The 16486-nt window shown below is 41.4% G+C and overlaps 1 protein-coding gene across 1 annotated transcript in view; it reads right to left on the reverse strand.

Moving 5' to 3' along the window:
• The window catches only part of CADM1 (cell adhesion molecule 1), a 284990-nt gene that overhangs the window by 30211 nt on the left and 238293 nt on the right, over positions 1–16486 (reverse strand). The window contains exon 8 of the mRNA XM_074936535.1: positions 13682–13747. Coding sequence (XP_074792636.1) covers positions 13682–13747 — 66 coding nt within the window. The remainder of the gene's footprint in view (positions 1–13681; positions 13748–16486) is intronic.

Consider the following 16486-nt stretch of genomic DNA (forward strand, 5'->3'; position numbering starts at 1 on the left):
TGTGAACTGGACAGTGCATCTCGCTTCCTCTTCTGGGGACAGAGACCAACAGCTTACAAAAATAAAGTTCTCAAGCAGTTTCTAAGCGAGAACAAATATCCAAGTCAAACAACATGTTTGCTGCAGCTGGAATGGTAAAGTTATGATTAGCAAATGGATTGGATGATTACAGCAGGAAACAGACCAGTTAAAGTTTTAGAATGCACTTTCTGGAGGTCCTTCTCAATTCCACCATCTTCTTTCAGAACAAGGATTTTATACATAGAATGTACGTACAATGCTGCACTGCAGAGGAATGATCTCATGTTCAGAGGTTTAAAACAACACACACTTAAAGCAGATTATTTTGCATTATGAGAGAGAGAAAATTAGCCTTTTGCTATGCTCCTTTGGTAGGAGTCTAATGAGTATATGCAAAATGGTGTATAAATCACTCTCAAGAACACGACTGTTCTGCTTGGTGTAAGAGAAGAAATATAGCAGTAACAGGAAAGACTGTGCGGGCTGCTAGTGCTAGAATATGTTATGATTTTACCACAGGTTGACTAGTTTTTAAAAATAGTCCTCTGGATTTTAGCATGGTTACCCACTTTTAGTTTTATTTCATACTGAGGATAACCATGTCACCCCACTGATTAACTCTATGGTCCAAACTCTGGAGGGAGAAATCATATTTTCTCCTATCGAGCCGAAGGGAAGGTGTGTGTTATTGTTTCTAGTTTAAAGGTCCAGTGAAGTCAAGGAATGAGTCTTCAGTGACTTCAGCAGGCATTCGATCAGGTCCCCTAGTGATGGGTGATAGAATTTTATGAAAATGAAATTTATCCCATGGTGCCGACATTGGATGTTTTCTATTCTGAGGTGAGTACAGAGGATAGAAAGAAGACGATAACAAAATACTGAGGTGGAGTAAAAGCACTGTTAACCTCAAGGTAAAACAAAGAATAGGATTTTAATTAGTAAGGCTCAGCTAAAATTGTTTTATGTGGGATGGTAAAAACAATCCAATGGCCTTTCCAGTTCCACACATCCATAATCATACCATGTTCACTAGATCAGTGGTTCTCAACCAGGGGTACTCAGAGGTCTTTCAGGGGGAACATCAACTCATATAGATATTTGCCTAGTTTTACAACAGACTACATAAAAAGCCCTAGCAAAGTCAGTACAAACTAAAATTTCATTCAGACAATGACTTGTTTATACTGCTCTGTATACTATACACTGAAATGTAAGTACAATATTCATATTCCAGTCTATTTATTTTATAATTATTTGGTAAAAATGAGAAAGTCAGCACTTTTTCAGTAATAGTGTGCTGTGACACTTTTGTATTTTTACGTCTGATTTTGTAAGCAAGTAGTTTTTAAGTGAAGTGGAACTTGGGGTATACAAGACAAATCAGATTCCTGAAAGGGGTACAGTAGCCTGGAAAGAGACACTGCACTAGATGACTGTTTTATGAGTATCATCAAACATGGTATCCCAGAAAGGAATTTTTCTGCTGATATAAAGTTGCATATTTCACTTAACGTTGACTTCCTTTTAGTATTTATCATAGGACTCACTCAGTTTACTGTGGACAGGTCTTGAATGAATTAACCCCTCTAATACACATTATGCTGTGGTAGAATATGAAGGTATCTGCAAAACGGGAAGACACCGGCAACACTTAAGCCTTTAGACACCAGCCATTTAACTAAAATGCATTGCCTCAGAGGCAGCAGGGCAATATTTAGTTGAAACAGTGGCACAAGCGCTCTGCTGTGGCACATTCTAATTCTTTCATCTGGCTTCTCTCCAACTTAAAATTGTTCATTGAGCGTGACAGACTGAGGGCTTAAAGCTAATCCATAAATTAGTCCGTAGTCTTGGGCAGAATGAACACCATAAATGAAAATCTCAGGAACAAAATTAAATGCATAAACTTAAAATGCTTTTTCTATTTCCAATTGAACTGCAGTGTTACTATCTTATAAGAAGCTACAGATTCGCTGGGGCTTTTTAAAAACAAACCCCATACTAGAAATGGACAGAAGAGTAGCATCTAAAAGTGCACATAAGACTCAACTGCACCCATTTCACGTGCCAGTCTTTACTTTAAACCAAACTAAGCAGCACAAACACAATATAGTTCCTTTCTAGTTTATTTCCTTAATTAAAGTAAAAAAAGGAGCCATTAGGCTTTCTGATCAGACTCGCTGAAATCGTGTTGCATCTGCTTTTTTCAGATTACTTCACATTTAGAAGGCCAGGGCAAGCACGAGTTCCCTTGATGTTACCATTTTTACAGCAATGCCTTAAGTAATGAATGCTCTGTATTAAATGAAAAGAACATTATTTTCCGGTTTATTTCAAATCCACAGAAGATAGTAAAAGGAATACTGAAAAAATCTTCTATTAATTTCCAGTGACCTAATGCCTAGCTTCATTTCATTTATGTTACACTTCAATTAAACTCAATGGTGGCAGCAGGGAGGATGGGGTGAATTCAAGCCTACATATAATGCAGAGCTGCAGCCATCCTTTATCTCTAAAGTCTTCCCAGAAGAATGATGAATGGACTCCATGTTTGATACTATAAGATCATTCTTTGTAAAATAATTCCAAGTTGGCTTCAAAGCGTCTGCAGAGGTGTGCAGCATTGCACCCCTGAGACAGCTTCATTTGGAGACCAGATGTTTCACAAAAAAAAAAAAATCAGGATCTGCCAAGTAGCTTTGTGTAGTTGGGGGTGGGGGTGGAATTCTAGAACTGGTGCTGCAACTTGGTCTGGGATTTTTAACACTTATTCCAGAAAGCCCTACGATATGCACTCTCGCTTAGGCCCCAGCCTTGCGAAGAAAACTTAAGAGAATCTGCACAGAGCTCCCTGACTTCAAAAGGGTTCCATACCTTTGCCTATGCTCCTCTCTTTGCAGGATAAGGGGCTTAGTAGCTATTATTTTAGAACAAGGACTCTTCCTATAGCATGCACAGATATTGGAAGCTACTAGATATACCAGCGGTCATGGAGAAGCCCTGTGAATTTTGAATTCAACAAAAATACTAAGTAGATATTTAGACTATATCTTGGAGAAGTGGAATAAGCAGTTTTATAATTTTTCCATCAGTCCTCTTGCTTCAAAATAGACAACTTTTCTGCAGATGCACAATTAAGTAAAAATGATTGCTGCAGTACTTTATTCATCACAAATGAGTAACACACACATCAAAGTGCTCTGGCTGTTATTGACAGAGCAGTGGGATAAGACTGGCTTAGTTATTTCTTTGCAAGTATGTAGGTTATTCTCTCTTCCTCTTTCCCTTTAATGTGGTCACATATTGGATGAAAATGTCAGAGGAGTATGTTGTTAACGGTAAATTAACTTGACATTTTATCAGGGACACAGGGAAGCTTCTACAGAAACCAAGAACGGTACAATAAATAATTTGGGGAAAGGAATGACTAAGCGGTGTAAATCTCTGCACCGGCTTGTGAAGCATTGCGTGGCACCAAACACCTGGCTTTGTGTGTGTGTGTACACATTCCAAGTTTACAACAACAGAAGAGTACTGTGAGGCTCTTATTTTGAGATTAGTGTTTTCTGATGTTCAAATGTCAAGTTGTATACACTGCTGCATCTTTAAAGAAGCATTCAGGAAAGGAGACAAAACTGCTGCTGGGGCCATCTGTAGTTTGCCCAGCCCCGGTTGGAAGTGATCACCATCATTCATTGTAGAAGTTCATGGGAAAGAAACAAGTTTTCCATTTATCCATTAAATTTCATCTGAACAACAGCCCTGGCATCACAAAGTGTCATCTATAGTAACTGATTAGGCATGAAGCTTCCACATCCACTTGTACATATGTAGCCCCATTAATCCACATGGTCTTTGAACCTCCCACAAACCTGTTGCTCAAAATACCTTTCAGCAAAGAATGCCTTTTACGGCATACTTCCCACCCATAATCTTTTTGGATTACTCCTGGAATAAATCCCAGGCAGCTGTAGTTCATCACACTAGCAGCTGAAATCAGAAGGACAAACTTGTGGTGGGAATAAAATTATCATTTTATATGAGTTTTCTAGGATGTAAATTCCAATTTTAAAATGGGGCAACGTTTTTCTTAGCTAATGAATACAAGAGTTCCCATTTTTATATTCGAAACCTATGCAAAGATGGAAAAAAGTTTTTCCACTGACTTAGTTTTGGAGTCTAAGTTTAACCTGTCCTTCAGGAAGAGAGTTTTTTCAGACAGGAACCCAATGCTATTCAAAGGAATTCATCTGGCAGAGAAGGAAATCCTTGGAATTTTTCGGCACCAGCACTGCAGCTTTAGCCTAGACAATATTTCAGTGTGAAGTCATTCCCGGTTTGGCAGCACCTACCTTGCATTTATCTATCTATTATAAAGACAGTCAAGTTGTTTAGTCCCCATATTTAAAATGTCACAAAATGGAATACTAATAAACCATTAACATTTAAGTGAAAAACGTATGAAAAAAACTTAATTTCTACTTCAACAACCTCCTCCAGTGTTTGCAATCTAAACAGTGGAGCATTTACCTAAGGTTTGGAAGTAGATTAATTTTACTTTCTAATGTTTAAACTTAAAAGCAGCAGAAAAACTGAAAAGTTCATTCTATTTTTACCATTTGGTTTTAACCATTTATGGCAGTGTTTCTCAAACTTCACTGCACTGTGACCTTCTTCTGACAACAAAAATTACTACACGACCCCAAGAGGGGGGGGCCGAAGCCGAAGGGCTTCAGCCCCAGGTGGGGAGCCTGTAACCTGAGCCCCAGCAACTCTAACGCCAGACCTCGCAACCCCATAAGAACGGAGTCGTGACCCACTTTGGGGTCCCAACCCACAGTTTGAGAACCGCTGATCTATGGTATCACCAATAAAGATGTATTTATTTTTAAAACCTTCCAGCATCCCTTTATCTTAAAGAAATGTTTTAATACATTTAAAAAGACTTCACAATTATTTTAAAGGCAAGTCATTTGATGATGAAACCTGCCAGTCCAGGATCAGGATGTGATGAGTTGCTGAGGAGCCTTGACATTGCTCCAAGATTCCACTTGAGTCTCTGTGCACGTTATAAAGGAACATCCATGAGATATATGCTCAAACATGTAATCTGCAACACTAGGGATTCCCTAGAAGTATGCTAAGTACATCCCACGTTCCATTAAAACTGCTGCTATGTTACACGCAAGTGTCAACAGCAGAGGAGGAAACAAACATGACTGTGCAGTTACACAATTAATTGTTTTATGTGCCGAGGTGGAAGAAAATTAGCCCTACAGAGAGTAAAAAATTCTTTAAAAGGCAGACCATTTTTTATACTACATTATGCCCAAAGAGAAGGATTTAAAAAACAAAAGAACTTTTATCTCCCAGGATATAACAGCTGTCCAAAAAAAAAGTATTTCAAGTGAGGACTCCAGTGCCAATTTAAATTATGCAGTTTGCTCTGCCATATCATAGCGTACATCTTAATGAACAAATGTCCACGAGGACAATTTGAAATGATAAAAAAGGATCTGCCAGTGATAACAGCTGAAATGCCAAAGGATGGTCAGAAAATCAGTGTAGATACTGAAAAGATCAAACCATCATGTGATAAATCGGAAGTAGCAAAGCAGCAGAGACAAAGCAAATGGTTTAAAGGTTGTGCTCTTTTGGACGCTCCATGACTCCCCCACAGCACTACAGAACTGCTTTCAGAGGTAAGCTCGACAGATCAGGTCAAGTCCATGCCAGCAGCCTTCACAGTCACCTCAGGGGTGAGAGTGAGACACTTATGCTCAGGAAGCGGACTGACTGGACAACGAAGGCATGCCAAGTCTTGCCTTAGGTTGTCATCTAGGGCTGGCAAGGGGGCAGCACTGAACAGGGATTGTTAATAGGCTGGGGAGGAATTTTGTACAGAACAGGGGCCATATTTTGTAACAAAAATATATTGTCTGTTATAGCGACGCAAGCTCTCTGGTGTAGAAAGCATGCCTTCCTGTAATGGCTGTACAGCACCGCCTAGTATATTTGGCTTTATATGAATAATCAAAACGGGTGTTTGCCACTGGAGACGATGGCTGAAGAACCTACTGAACCTGCCCAAGCGCAAATGGGCCCACCCACGCCCGTTCTTATTTACGGTAGAAAAAGTGAGCCCTCAAAGCATCTTCAGCACCTGAATCAGGAAGCATACTCTACATTGGAGGGGGCATCTGGTAAGGAGTCCAGTTTAAATGCAGAGAATAGGTGCTTTGCAAATGAAAACTCTCTAGAACACAGCTCATTTTTCTTATGAAGATGGGGTCTTGGCAGAACCGCCCTCAGCTTCCATGTGATGCCAGCTGAGTGTGCCCCCAGCTTGTGCAGGGAATGAAGGGAGAGAAGGTGAAGTATAATAAAGATAAAATCTCCCCCGATTTGAGGAATCCTATTTAAAAATGCTTACAATTGGTTTGGGTGGAAGACTAAGCATGAAAAAAGGAACACTACCACCTCTGAACAAAGTCAATCACCAGAATTCAGACTATATGCCAGGGGAGGCCAAAACGCGGCTTGAGAGCCACATGTGGCTCTTTTACAGTTAAAGTGCGGCTCGTGGAGTCTCCCACACCTCCCCCTGCGAAACAGACTGGGATGGTGGGGCTACGGGCTTCTGCCATGTGGGGAGGAGAGTCTCAGGGCTTCAGCCCCAAGGGAGTTGCCTGCTGGGGATTGGGGCTTCAGCAGGAGTGGGGCTGAAGCTGAGCCCTGGCAGATGCGCTTTGCAGGGCTGAGGCCCCGAGTCCTGGCAGACACGCCCTGGCTCTCAAACTTCTGAAGATTATCGTATGTGGCTTGGAGGGTCAGTAAGTTTGGCCACGCCCTGCTACCTGAGAACAGTTCAGTATTTTGGAGGCAATAAAATTAGAAGTTATGTATTGTCCCTTGAGGCTTTTAAGTAGTATTTCTATACCACTGCTGTACATAATTCTTGCAATGATGCTAGTTTGTAAATGGATTTCAGTTGCAAAACTCATTACTAGAAAGAAAGGAAGATAAACTTCAGTATAAAACTGCAGGAACTTACTCAATGGTGTTTGGCTGCTGAAGCTTTAAGGTTAACAGGGTCTGCAATGAACTAAACAATGCAGGGGAAGAGTGGAAATTAATTTTTATATCCATTTGTCAGACTTGGGTTTCCAGTTAAATTTAGTAGACTGTCTAGTCTCTGTAGAAATGGAGATTGCAAATGTTCAGTTCCATAACCTTTAATCTATCTGGAGAGAGGAGCAAATGTTAAATTCCAGGAGTGCAGATACTGAGCCTTCAGGATAAGATAAATACATAGATAGCTGCTTGCTAAGACACACTAACTCTGCAAGCTCACATCCATCAAAGAGAGGGATTTGACAAAGTTGTTCCAGCAGCAACTTCAGTTTGACAACACCTCAGTGCTAGCTTGTTCATTAGCACAAAGGCATTCTGTGCTGAGAGAAAATATACAACTCCTGGTTCAGGAGGTTAAAGTACATCTGTAAGGTGGCCTCATATCTCAAGCAGAGAGGCCAGCAACTGAATGAGACAAACAGAAAGTCCACACTGAAACCAAGGAATTTGGCACAATTGACCTATTTCTGCCCTCATTAGAGTCAATGGAGAAGCTCCTAGTGATCTGGGTAAGAGTAGAACAGAGTACAATGTCACTAACACAGTCTGGTCCCATGCACATTGGTCAAACCAACCAGATTAACTGCTGAGGGTTATGGCTAAGCATAAACTGCTTAAACATGTTTTTTAGCTCTGTTTTAGAAACCAGAGTACCTGGGGTCCTTTTCACATGGCTGCTAAGCAGTAAAGGTTTGGCGTGGAGGCACCCAGTTTGTGGCACAGACTGCAGAGTATGCATTTGCTTGATAGTCTAGTGGCGTATGTGACGACATACATATATGTATACGTATGTCAGAAGCAACGGAGACTGAGCCTCGAGGCAAAGTCTGCTTAACTGGTGGATGAATAAGTATAAAACATTTAAAGCTAATCCAGGTAGAGACTTCAAATGAGGCCACGGTCAGAACAGTAATTATATACAATATTGGCCCCTCTTCTTACTCAATACATCTGCCCCCTACCTATTTCATCCTGTGACTGGTTACTTTAGTGAAAAAAGTTTTTTTTTTTTTTTAATTTTTACCAGACGTTTAGCACTGCAAAACCAGTATAGCAAGGGGCAGAGGAAATGGCATTCTGGACCACCTCACATGGATTAACAGAATTCCTGTTGTAGGTTCCCTGTTACTGGCCATGATGCGTAGAAAGCAAGAGTCCACCTTGACCTTCCAGATCCCAGAGTGCTTTTGCTGGGCTAGCGATTAGAAAACTACCTTTTCACTTGTAAATGGAGTAATTTCAATCTGCAAGTCACTGAGACAAAACATGGAGCCCAACTATGCACTTCTTATATATTCACTTTCAAGAGTATAATTACACCTTAGAACAGCAGGACCACCACAGAAGTGACAGATTTGAGCCTCCAGTCAAGGAAGCTGGTGCGTTTTGATGGAAGATCACCAAGGAAGAATAGGTGGGGGGGGGGGGGGGGGGGAAATCTTAGAAGCATTTTCCCTTCCAACAGAGGAGGAGGATCACTTCTCCAGCAGTGAATAAATCCTCCTCAGAAGAGGGAACCCACCTTGTTACACTCACTAGATAGGTAAGGGGAGAGGGGATTCTACCACCAGGAACAGGCAAAAATGGGTGTTTGATCGCTGCAAGAATCATAAGATACCCATGACTTGCCCACTATAAGTGGCTGTCAGATCTCACCAGGCATGTGGATCTCTCTCAGAGTCTGAAGAAGATTTTACGATCTTGATGTGTCTGCGTCAACCACAAGTGAACTGTCAGAGAAATCCGGGGAGCTATATTTAGATTATTAGGATCATCATCAGGGCCCAAGGCCATTGCAATAACTTTCCCTGAAATGCTCCAAGGGCAGGGTCAGCTGACAGGGAATGTTACATGGGATTAGGCAGATTACAGAGGAAGGACAGTAGGGAAACTTGAGAGAAGGGGTAGGCACAGTGATGAAGCCAGCTAGCACATCAGCGGTGCTATGTGCATTTTGAATAACGACTGACCCTGAAAACTGTGAAGACAGCCTGGATCACAGGGGCGGGGTGGCTGGTAGATTTCTGATCCAAGCAACTCTGTTGGGGAAGGACTAAGAATGTGTGCAGCTATAAAAGCCAACTTGTAAGAGCACAGATTGAATAGTGAGGGGTGTTGCAGCAGCCTCGGGATCAAAGCATGAATGGTGAATGCAGAACATCGAATAACCAGTGAGGCAACAAAATCTGTAAGCATCAGTAATAGGATCAAGCCATTAAACAACAATGTAGGGGACAATTTCCTGGTGCCAAGTGCTGGAGGTACCAACTAGGGGCGGAGCTCTTCTTGACCCGCTGCTCACAAACTGGGAAGAATTAGTACGGGAAGCAAAAGTGGATGGGAACCTGGGAGGCAGTGACCATGAGATGGTCGAGTTCAGGATTCTGACACAGGGAAGAAAGGAGAGCAGCAGAATAAGGACCCTGGACTTCAGAAAAGCAGACTCTGACTCCCTCAGGGAACTGATGGGCAAGATCCCCTGGGAGAATAACATGAGGGGGAAAGGAGTCCAGGAGAGCTGGCTATATTTTAAAGAATCCTTATTGAGGTTACAGGGACAAACCATCCCGATGTGTAGAAAGAATAGTCAATATGGCAGCCGACCAGCTTGGCTTCATAGTGAAATCCTTGCTGATCTTAAACACAAAAAAGAAGCTTACAAGAAGTGGAAGATTGGACAAACGACCAGGGAAGAGTATAAAAATATTGCTCGGGCATGCAGGAGTGAAATCAGGAAGGCCAGATCATACCTGGAGTTGCAGCTAGCAAGAGATGTTAAGAGTAACAAGAAGGGTTTCTTCAGGTATGTTAGCAACAAGAAGAAAGTCAAGGGAAGTGTGGGCCCCTTACTGAATGAGGGAGGCAACCTAGTGACAGAGGATGTGGAAAAAGCTAATGTACTCAATGCTTTTTTTGCCTCTGTCTTCACGAACAAGGTCAGCTCCCAGACTACTGCACTGGGCAGCACAGCATGGGGAGGAGATGACCATCCTCTGTGGAGAAAGAAGTGGTTTGGGACTATTTAGAAAAGCTGGACGAGCACAAGTCCATGGGGCTGGATGCGCTGCATCCGAGAGTGCTAAAGGAGTTGGCGGATGTGATTGCAGAGCCATTGGCCGTTATCTTTGAAAACTCATGGCGATCGGAGGAAGTCCCGGACGACTGGAAAAAGGCTAATGTAGTGCCCATCTTTAAAAAAGGGAAGAAGGAGGATCCTGGGAACTACAGGCCAGTTAGCCTCACCTCAGTCCCTGGAAAAATCAAGGAGCAGGTCCTCAAGGAATCAATTCTGAAGCACTAGGAGGAGAGGAAAGTGATCAGGATCAGTCAGCATGGATTCACCAAGGGCAAGTCATGCCTGACTAATCTAATTGCCTTCTATGATGAGATAACTGGCTCTGTGGATGAGGGGAAAGCAGTGGACGTGTTGTTCCTTGACTTTAGCAAAGCTTTTGACAAGGTCCCCCACAGTATTCTTGCCAGCAAGTTAAAGAAGTATGGGCTGGATGAATGCACTATAAGGTGGACAGAAAGTTGGCTAGATTGTCGGGCTCAACAGGTAGTGATCAATGGCTCCATGTCTAGTTGGCAGCCAGTATCAAGTGGAGTGCTCCAAGGGTCGGTCCTCAGGCCGGTTTTGTTCAATATCTTCATCAATGATCTGAAGGATGGTGTGGATTGCACCCTCAGCAAGTTTGCAGATGACACTAAACTGGGAGGAGAGGTAGATACGCTGGAGGGTAGGGATAGGATACAGAGGGCCCTAGACAAATGAGAGGATTGGGCCAAAAGAAATCTGATGAGGTTCAACAAGAACAAGTGCAGAGTCCTGCACTTAGGACGGAAGAATCCCACGCACCGTTACAGACTAGGGACCAAATGGCTCGGCAGCAGTTCGGCAGAAAAGGAACTAGGGGTTACAGTGGACGAGAAGCTGGATATGAGTCAACGGTGTGCCGTTGTTGCCAAGAAGGCCAATGGCATTTTGGGATGTATAAGTAGGGGCACTGCCAGCAGATCGAGGCATGCGATCATTCCCCTCTATTCGACATTGGTGAGGCTGAGGAGGACTGTGGAGGGACTGTGTCCAGTTTTGGGCCCCACACTACAAGATGGATGTGGGAAAATTGGAAAATGTCCAGCAGAGGGCAACAAAAATGATTCGGGGACTGGAACGCATGACTTATGAGGAGAGGCTGAGGGAACTGGGATTGTTTAGTCTGCGGAAGAGAAGAATGAGGGGGGATTTGATAGCTGGTTTCAACTACCAGAAAGGGAGTTCCAAAGAGGATGGATCTAGACTTCTCAGTGGTGGCAGATGACAGAACAAGAAGTAATGGTCTCAAGTTGCAGTGGGGGAGGTTTAGGTTGGATATTATGAAAAACTTTTTCATTAGGAGGGTGGTGAAACACTGGAATGCGTTACCTAGGGAGGTGGTGGAATCTCCTTCCTTAGAAGTTTTTAAGGTCAGGCTTGACAAAGCCCTGGCTGGGATGATTTAGTTGGGGATCGGTCCTGGTTTGAGCAGGGGGTTGGACTAGATGACCTCCTGAGGTCCCTTCCAACCCTGATATTCTATGAATGGATATAATATAATCAAGTTCAACATCAGTTAAGAGGGACTCATACCAAGAGCCAGTGATATTTAGTTTCCAGAAGAGTGACTTATTTAAAATAATAATTAACAAACAAACAAAAACAATAAAAAAGTGAGGAAGCTAGGAGTACCCAAAAGGAGACGTTGGAGAACTCTGTCGAATCAGCATGGAGGTTGCCTAAGATGCCTTATTATAGTCTTGGATGGTAGCAACGATCGAAGCATTTGAGCTACAAACCACATGTAACTTATTATTCGAAACAGCTACGATGTTGAGTGTGGAAGGGTAGCTTCGCAGAGTACCCATCTATACAAAATGAGCCCCCAAATGACATGCTAGCAATACTGATTTCATTTCCAGCGCAAAGAGATGAGAAAATCATTAGTATTACAATGCACGACATGAATATAATGTAATAGGGCCAAAGCAGCTTGGTTCCTGTAAGGGTAAGTTAACTGTAAATGGTTACAATGGCTCTTTGAAAGCATTAACAGAACAGTGTATAAAGAACCACCAAGTTACAGCATTCCTTTAGACCAAGAGACATTTGATAAGAAGTCTCCCCACAAAAGGATCTGAAGGAAACTTTGACACAATGAGGTGAGAGGTTAAGACATATTATGGAATAAAAAGTCATTAAAAGATAAAAACTGTAATAAATAGCCAAGTCTCGAGATGGGAAAAAGTTAATACCAGCATGTTCCGAAGTTCATTAGTAAGGAGGTAGACAGTGGACCTGGAAGGAGGAAGACAGTGACATGGCAAAATCTGGACAACGCAATGACAGATGAAATACACTGGGACAAGAGCATGTTAAGGCACGTTGGAAGGAAGGTTTAAAATTAATTGTCGACACCCGTGAGTTCTGATTTAGCTGTAAAAATCACATGGGAGCAGGGGTAGGAATGTAGGATAGTTAAAGTCAGCTAAGGCACAATGGTAGTCACAAATATAAATAAAACGTTATGCTGCTTTATGAAGGGGAAGGAGTATAATACCGGAAATATTATGCCACTGGACAATTGATGGTACATTCTTATCTTTAGTATTGTGGTCACTTTGTCACCTCTATCTCAAGAAAAAAAATATAGCTGAAATAAAACATCCAGGAAAGGGCAATGAAAATGAGCAGAGTATTGTAGCTGAGCAGGGAAAAATCAGAAAAACCTCCCTTTTGAGAAGTGACTGGGAAGACAGATGTAGTTACTGTGAAGAGGAGCTTTAGGTGAGATGATGGATGGATGGATGGATGTAAAATAATGAGTGGTGTATTATGGACAGTTGGGTGTTCCTATTTACCTGGTCTCAGAATACAGGAAAATAGGAATTCAAAATTAAAAGGCAACTTAAAAAAAGGTGAACAAAATATTCTTTTTAATATTAGAATAATATGCATAATTGACTGGTGGGCTCATATACAAGAGCTAGGTGGTGGTGTTATTGTTGCAGGATATTGAGGTAGATAGCTTGTTTTGTTAAGTTTCAGAACTAGATGAAACATTATGAATAAGAATAGCACTTGTAATCACACCAGTTGGACAAAGTTACAAACAAACTTCATGCTTCCGGGCATAAATAGCTCAGAAATTGATATCGACTGGGATGAGCAAGATATTTAACACCCGCTCCTCGTGTTAGATGTACTATAGGGGTGTTTATACCTTCATTTGAAGTATCCAATATTAGCCAGCAGTCCTGGACTAAATGGACTGTCAGTCATGTCTGACATGTCAGTTTCCATGTTCCTAGAACATCTGCAGTAAGGACTGTCCAACTTCCTGAGATGATAAACACACCAGTACATGAATTGTATATTATGAAAAATAAATATTTTTTTTTGGTTTTCTTCCCCCCCCAGGCTTCTGTTTATAGACATAAAAGACAATACACATTCAGGACATTTCCAATGGTTATGAAGGTACCATACCTGTGATGGTGGTAGGGGTGGTGGTGGTGGTGGTTGTTGTGGGAGGAGGGATAGTTGTGGGGGGATCTGGATAAAAAAATAAAAAGGAAAATAAAAAGGCAAATTAAGAAAAACAAGCAGAACACAACAATGATCAACAATGATAAGAGAGAAACAAGGACACTGAAAAGCAGCATGGCTGTTTGATGTCTTTATTCCCCTAAAAGCGGGGGGCAAATTTCCCACCTGGCTTTAGACAGAGAGCCAGAACCCAGCTGCTGTAAAGTGGTATAGCTGCGTTGATTGCAATGGAGCTACACACAGACTTATGCCAGCAGAAGGACTCTGGCCTGAAATTTCTCTCTTGTTCTGTCATTTATAAATGCTAAAAAAAATAAAAACCTATCACAAATTAGTCATTGATGGGGGATAGAGATGGAATGGGAGAGCTATAAGAAAAACAAACCACAAACTTCCTATGACAAGGAGGACAATTTGCTATGTACAAAGACAGACAATGGTGCTGTGTCATTTTTCCTACGTTTACATTTGAAAATTCTGATGGGGAAGGGAGGCGTTCCTGCTGCGCTTAACAGACTAAATATCCACAGCAGATTGAGTCTCTCATTTGCTTTTTCCAGAACTGTTAACTTCATTATTTTTCCTCCATCGATACATCTCCACAGGATGTAAAACTACTTCTAAGCTAGTAATAAATACAAAGAAATGAGAATGTCACTATTAAATATCAAGTTCGAAGCATACAAGATTTTACTGAGACTTTTTTTTAAAATAAAGTCAATATCTTTATCAATATTTTAATGCTGCCCTAGCTTTTGTTAATATCACATCCTGGATGGAAAAAAACAAAAAACTAGAAGAGATTTTTTTTCTTTACAAAGAATTTATAAAAGATACTTGGCCTGTTAAAGCCACCAAACAGTGCTAGGCTATACAGTATAAAATATTTATACCATATAGAGTACTATATCTTCACAAAAGTTACTTGGGGAAGGAGGAAAGATGAGAAAAGATGTGAAAGAAAAAATTATATGTATATCAATGCCCCAAAATGATCAAACTGAATGTGTTAAGTAGTCAGCAAGACTTTGAACTAAGGAATCATTCTGCAATAATAGAGCATGAAACGGTTCATAGGCTTTTGATTTTAAATTTTATCTAAAGCATGTCAACTTTTCATCACTGACACATCTGCTACTCTTTTATCTCCAACTGAGCTCTCAAATTCTCTAATTAATACATCCAAACTTTAATTATATGCTGCACCTTTATTGTGTTCAGTACAACTTCCTGAAAGTTAAGAAACATTACCTTGGAGTTCGCTTCATTGTGAAGTCAGCTAAAGGAAAATGATCATTCATGAAGAATGTTTTTAAACATTTTTTCCTTCTCCTGCAGCTGCAGTATCTGGGTCCATTTCTTTATTAGATAACTTCTTCATAATCCGCCTAACTTGGGATAGGCTGACAAGGTACTACACTGATGTTTCTTTATTACCAGTGGAGACAGAGCAAAGCATGAGAAGAAAATCACCAACCTTTGTCACTGAGGATGAAAAACTGAATTTTGTGTTTCACTATCTCTACCAGGGGAAACTGCTACTGACAGTGTCGTCCCTACTGATTGCGGGAGATGATTGTCTAGTCTCATGTGCTAATCACACTAGAGATTTCTAGGAAAAGTCTTTGGTCACTCCCAGTGTGAAATCAATTTTTAGGTAACAACATTTTCAGTTTGTATTATCTTGTATGTGATTAGACAGCCTTATAGCACGTCAGCAGAATACAAGGAGGGTGTTAAGGACAGTTCCGCACCAATCACTTCGCAGGTTCTTGCTGCTAGAAGTCACTTTAGACTGAATGCTATTTAAACATATGTATATTTTAATTTTATAAGGAGATTAATCTTGATGAGGTGGAGTAGGGCTGACATGTCAGATGGTCACAGCTCTTCTGCACTCATCACACTCTATTGCATCAGATAACTATTAAGGGACTTGTTAAGACACTGAGTGATTTGACAGACTAATCACCCTATTTTCTTATTCTCTCTCTTAAGGTCAATTTGGTGCTGGTACAAAGTCCTGTATCGACAGCCCTGGAGAATAAGTCCTACTTATCCATGGAACAGGTAGGGAGGCAAGCAGTAGGGAAACCTTTTAATGCATTGTGCACTAGGCTTGTAGATGCAACTTCCCTGGGTCAGTTTCCATGCTGAGAAAAAGATGCGCAATGTGGTGATGGCTTCTGAGACATGAATGCTTTATTAAGAGGTGGACTCAGACTGTCAATGCATTTCCACACAGGACACAGCATAGTATTTGTATTCCTTAATGCTGAGTTGGGTTAGATTTGAACCCGTGCACTAGAGAAGGGAGCCAAGAGCAATCCGCTCTCATAAGACCAACAGCTCTGAATTCCTGGGCTGCACATGCATGGCCTCAAGGGACTTCTTTATACAATCTAGCGTACTGAACTGGATTGGGACGCTCCTGATTTGACACAATCTTGACATGACGGGATGTAGAACAGTTACTTGACCATGGACCCCCAACAGACCATAAAAGCAGCTAATCATGCCTATATGGTGGTCATATGTACTAACTAAGGGCACAGGCTAAAAATCTTTGGAAATTTTTATTTCTCTTAAAATAATTTAATTGCAGTCTTTTCCTGTGAATTAGATGTGCCAATGAGAGGTACAGCACTGCCAGCCCTAAACTTCTTGTTCACACAACAGACACAGCAAAACCAGTGACAGTGTGTGCTAACATGAGCTCTGAAAATTTCACTCTTCGACCATGTC

This window comes from Natator depressus, chromosome 22, assembly GCF_965152275.1.
Source record: "Natator depressus isolate rNatDep1 chromosome 22, rNatDep2.hap1, whole genome shotgun sequence".
NCBI lineage: Eukaryota > Metazoa > Chordata > Testudines > Cheloniidae > Natator > Natator depressus.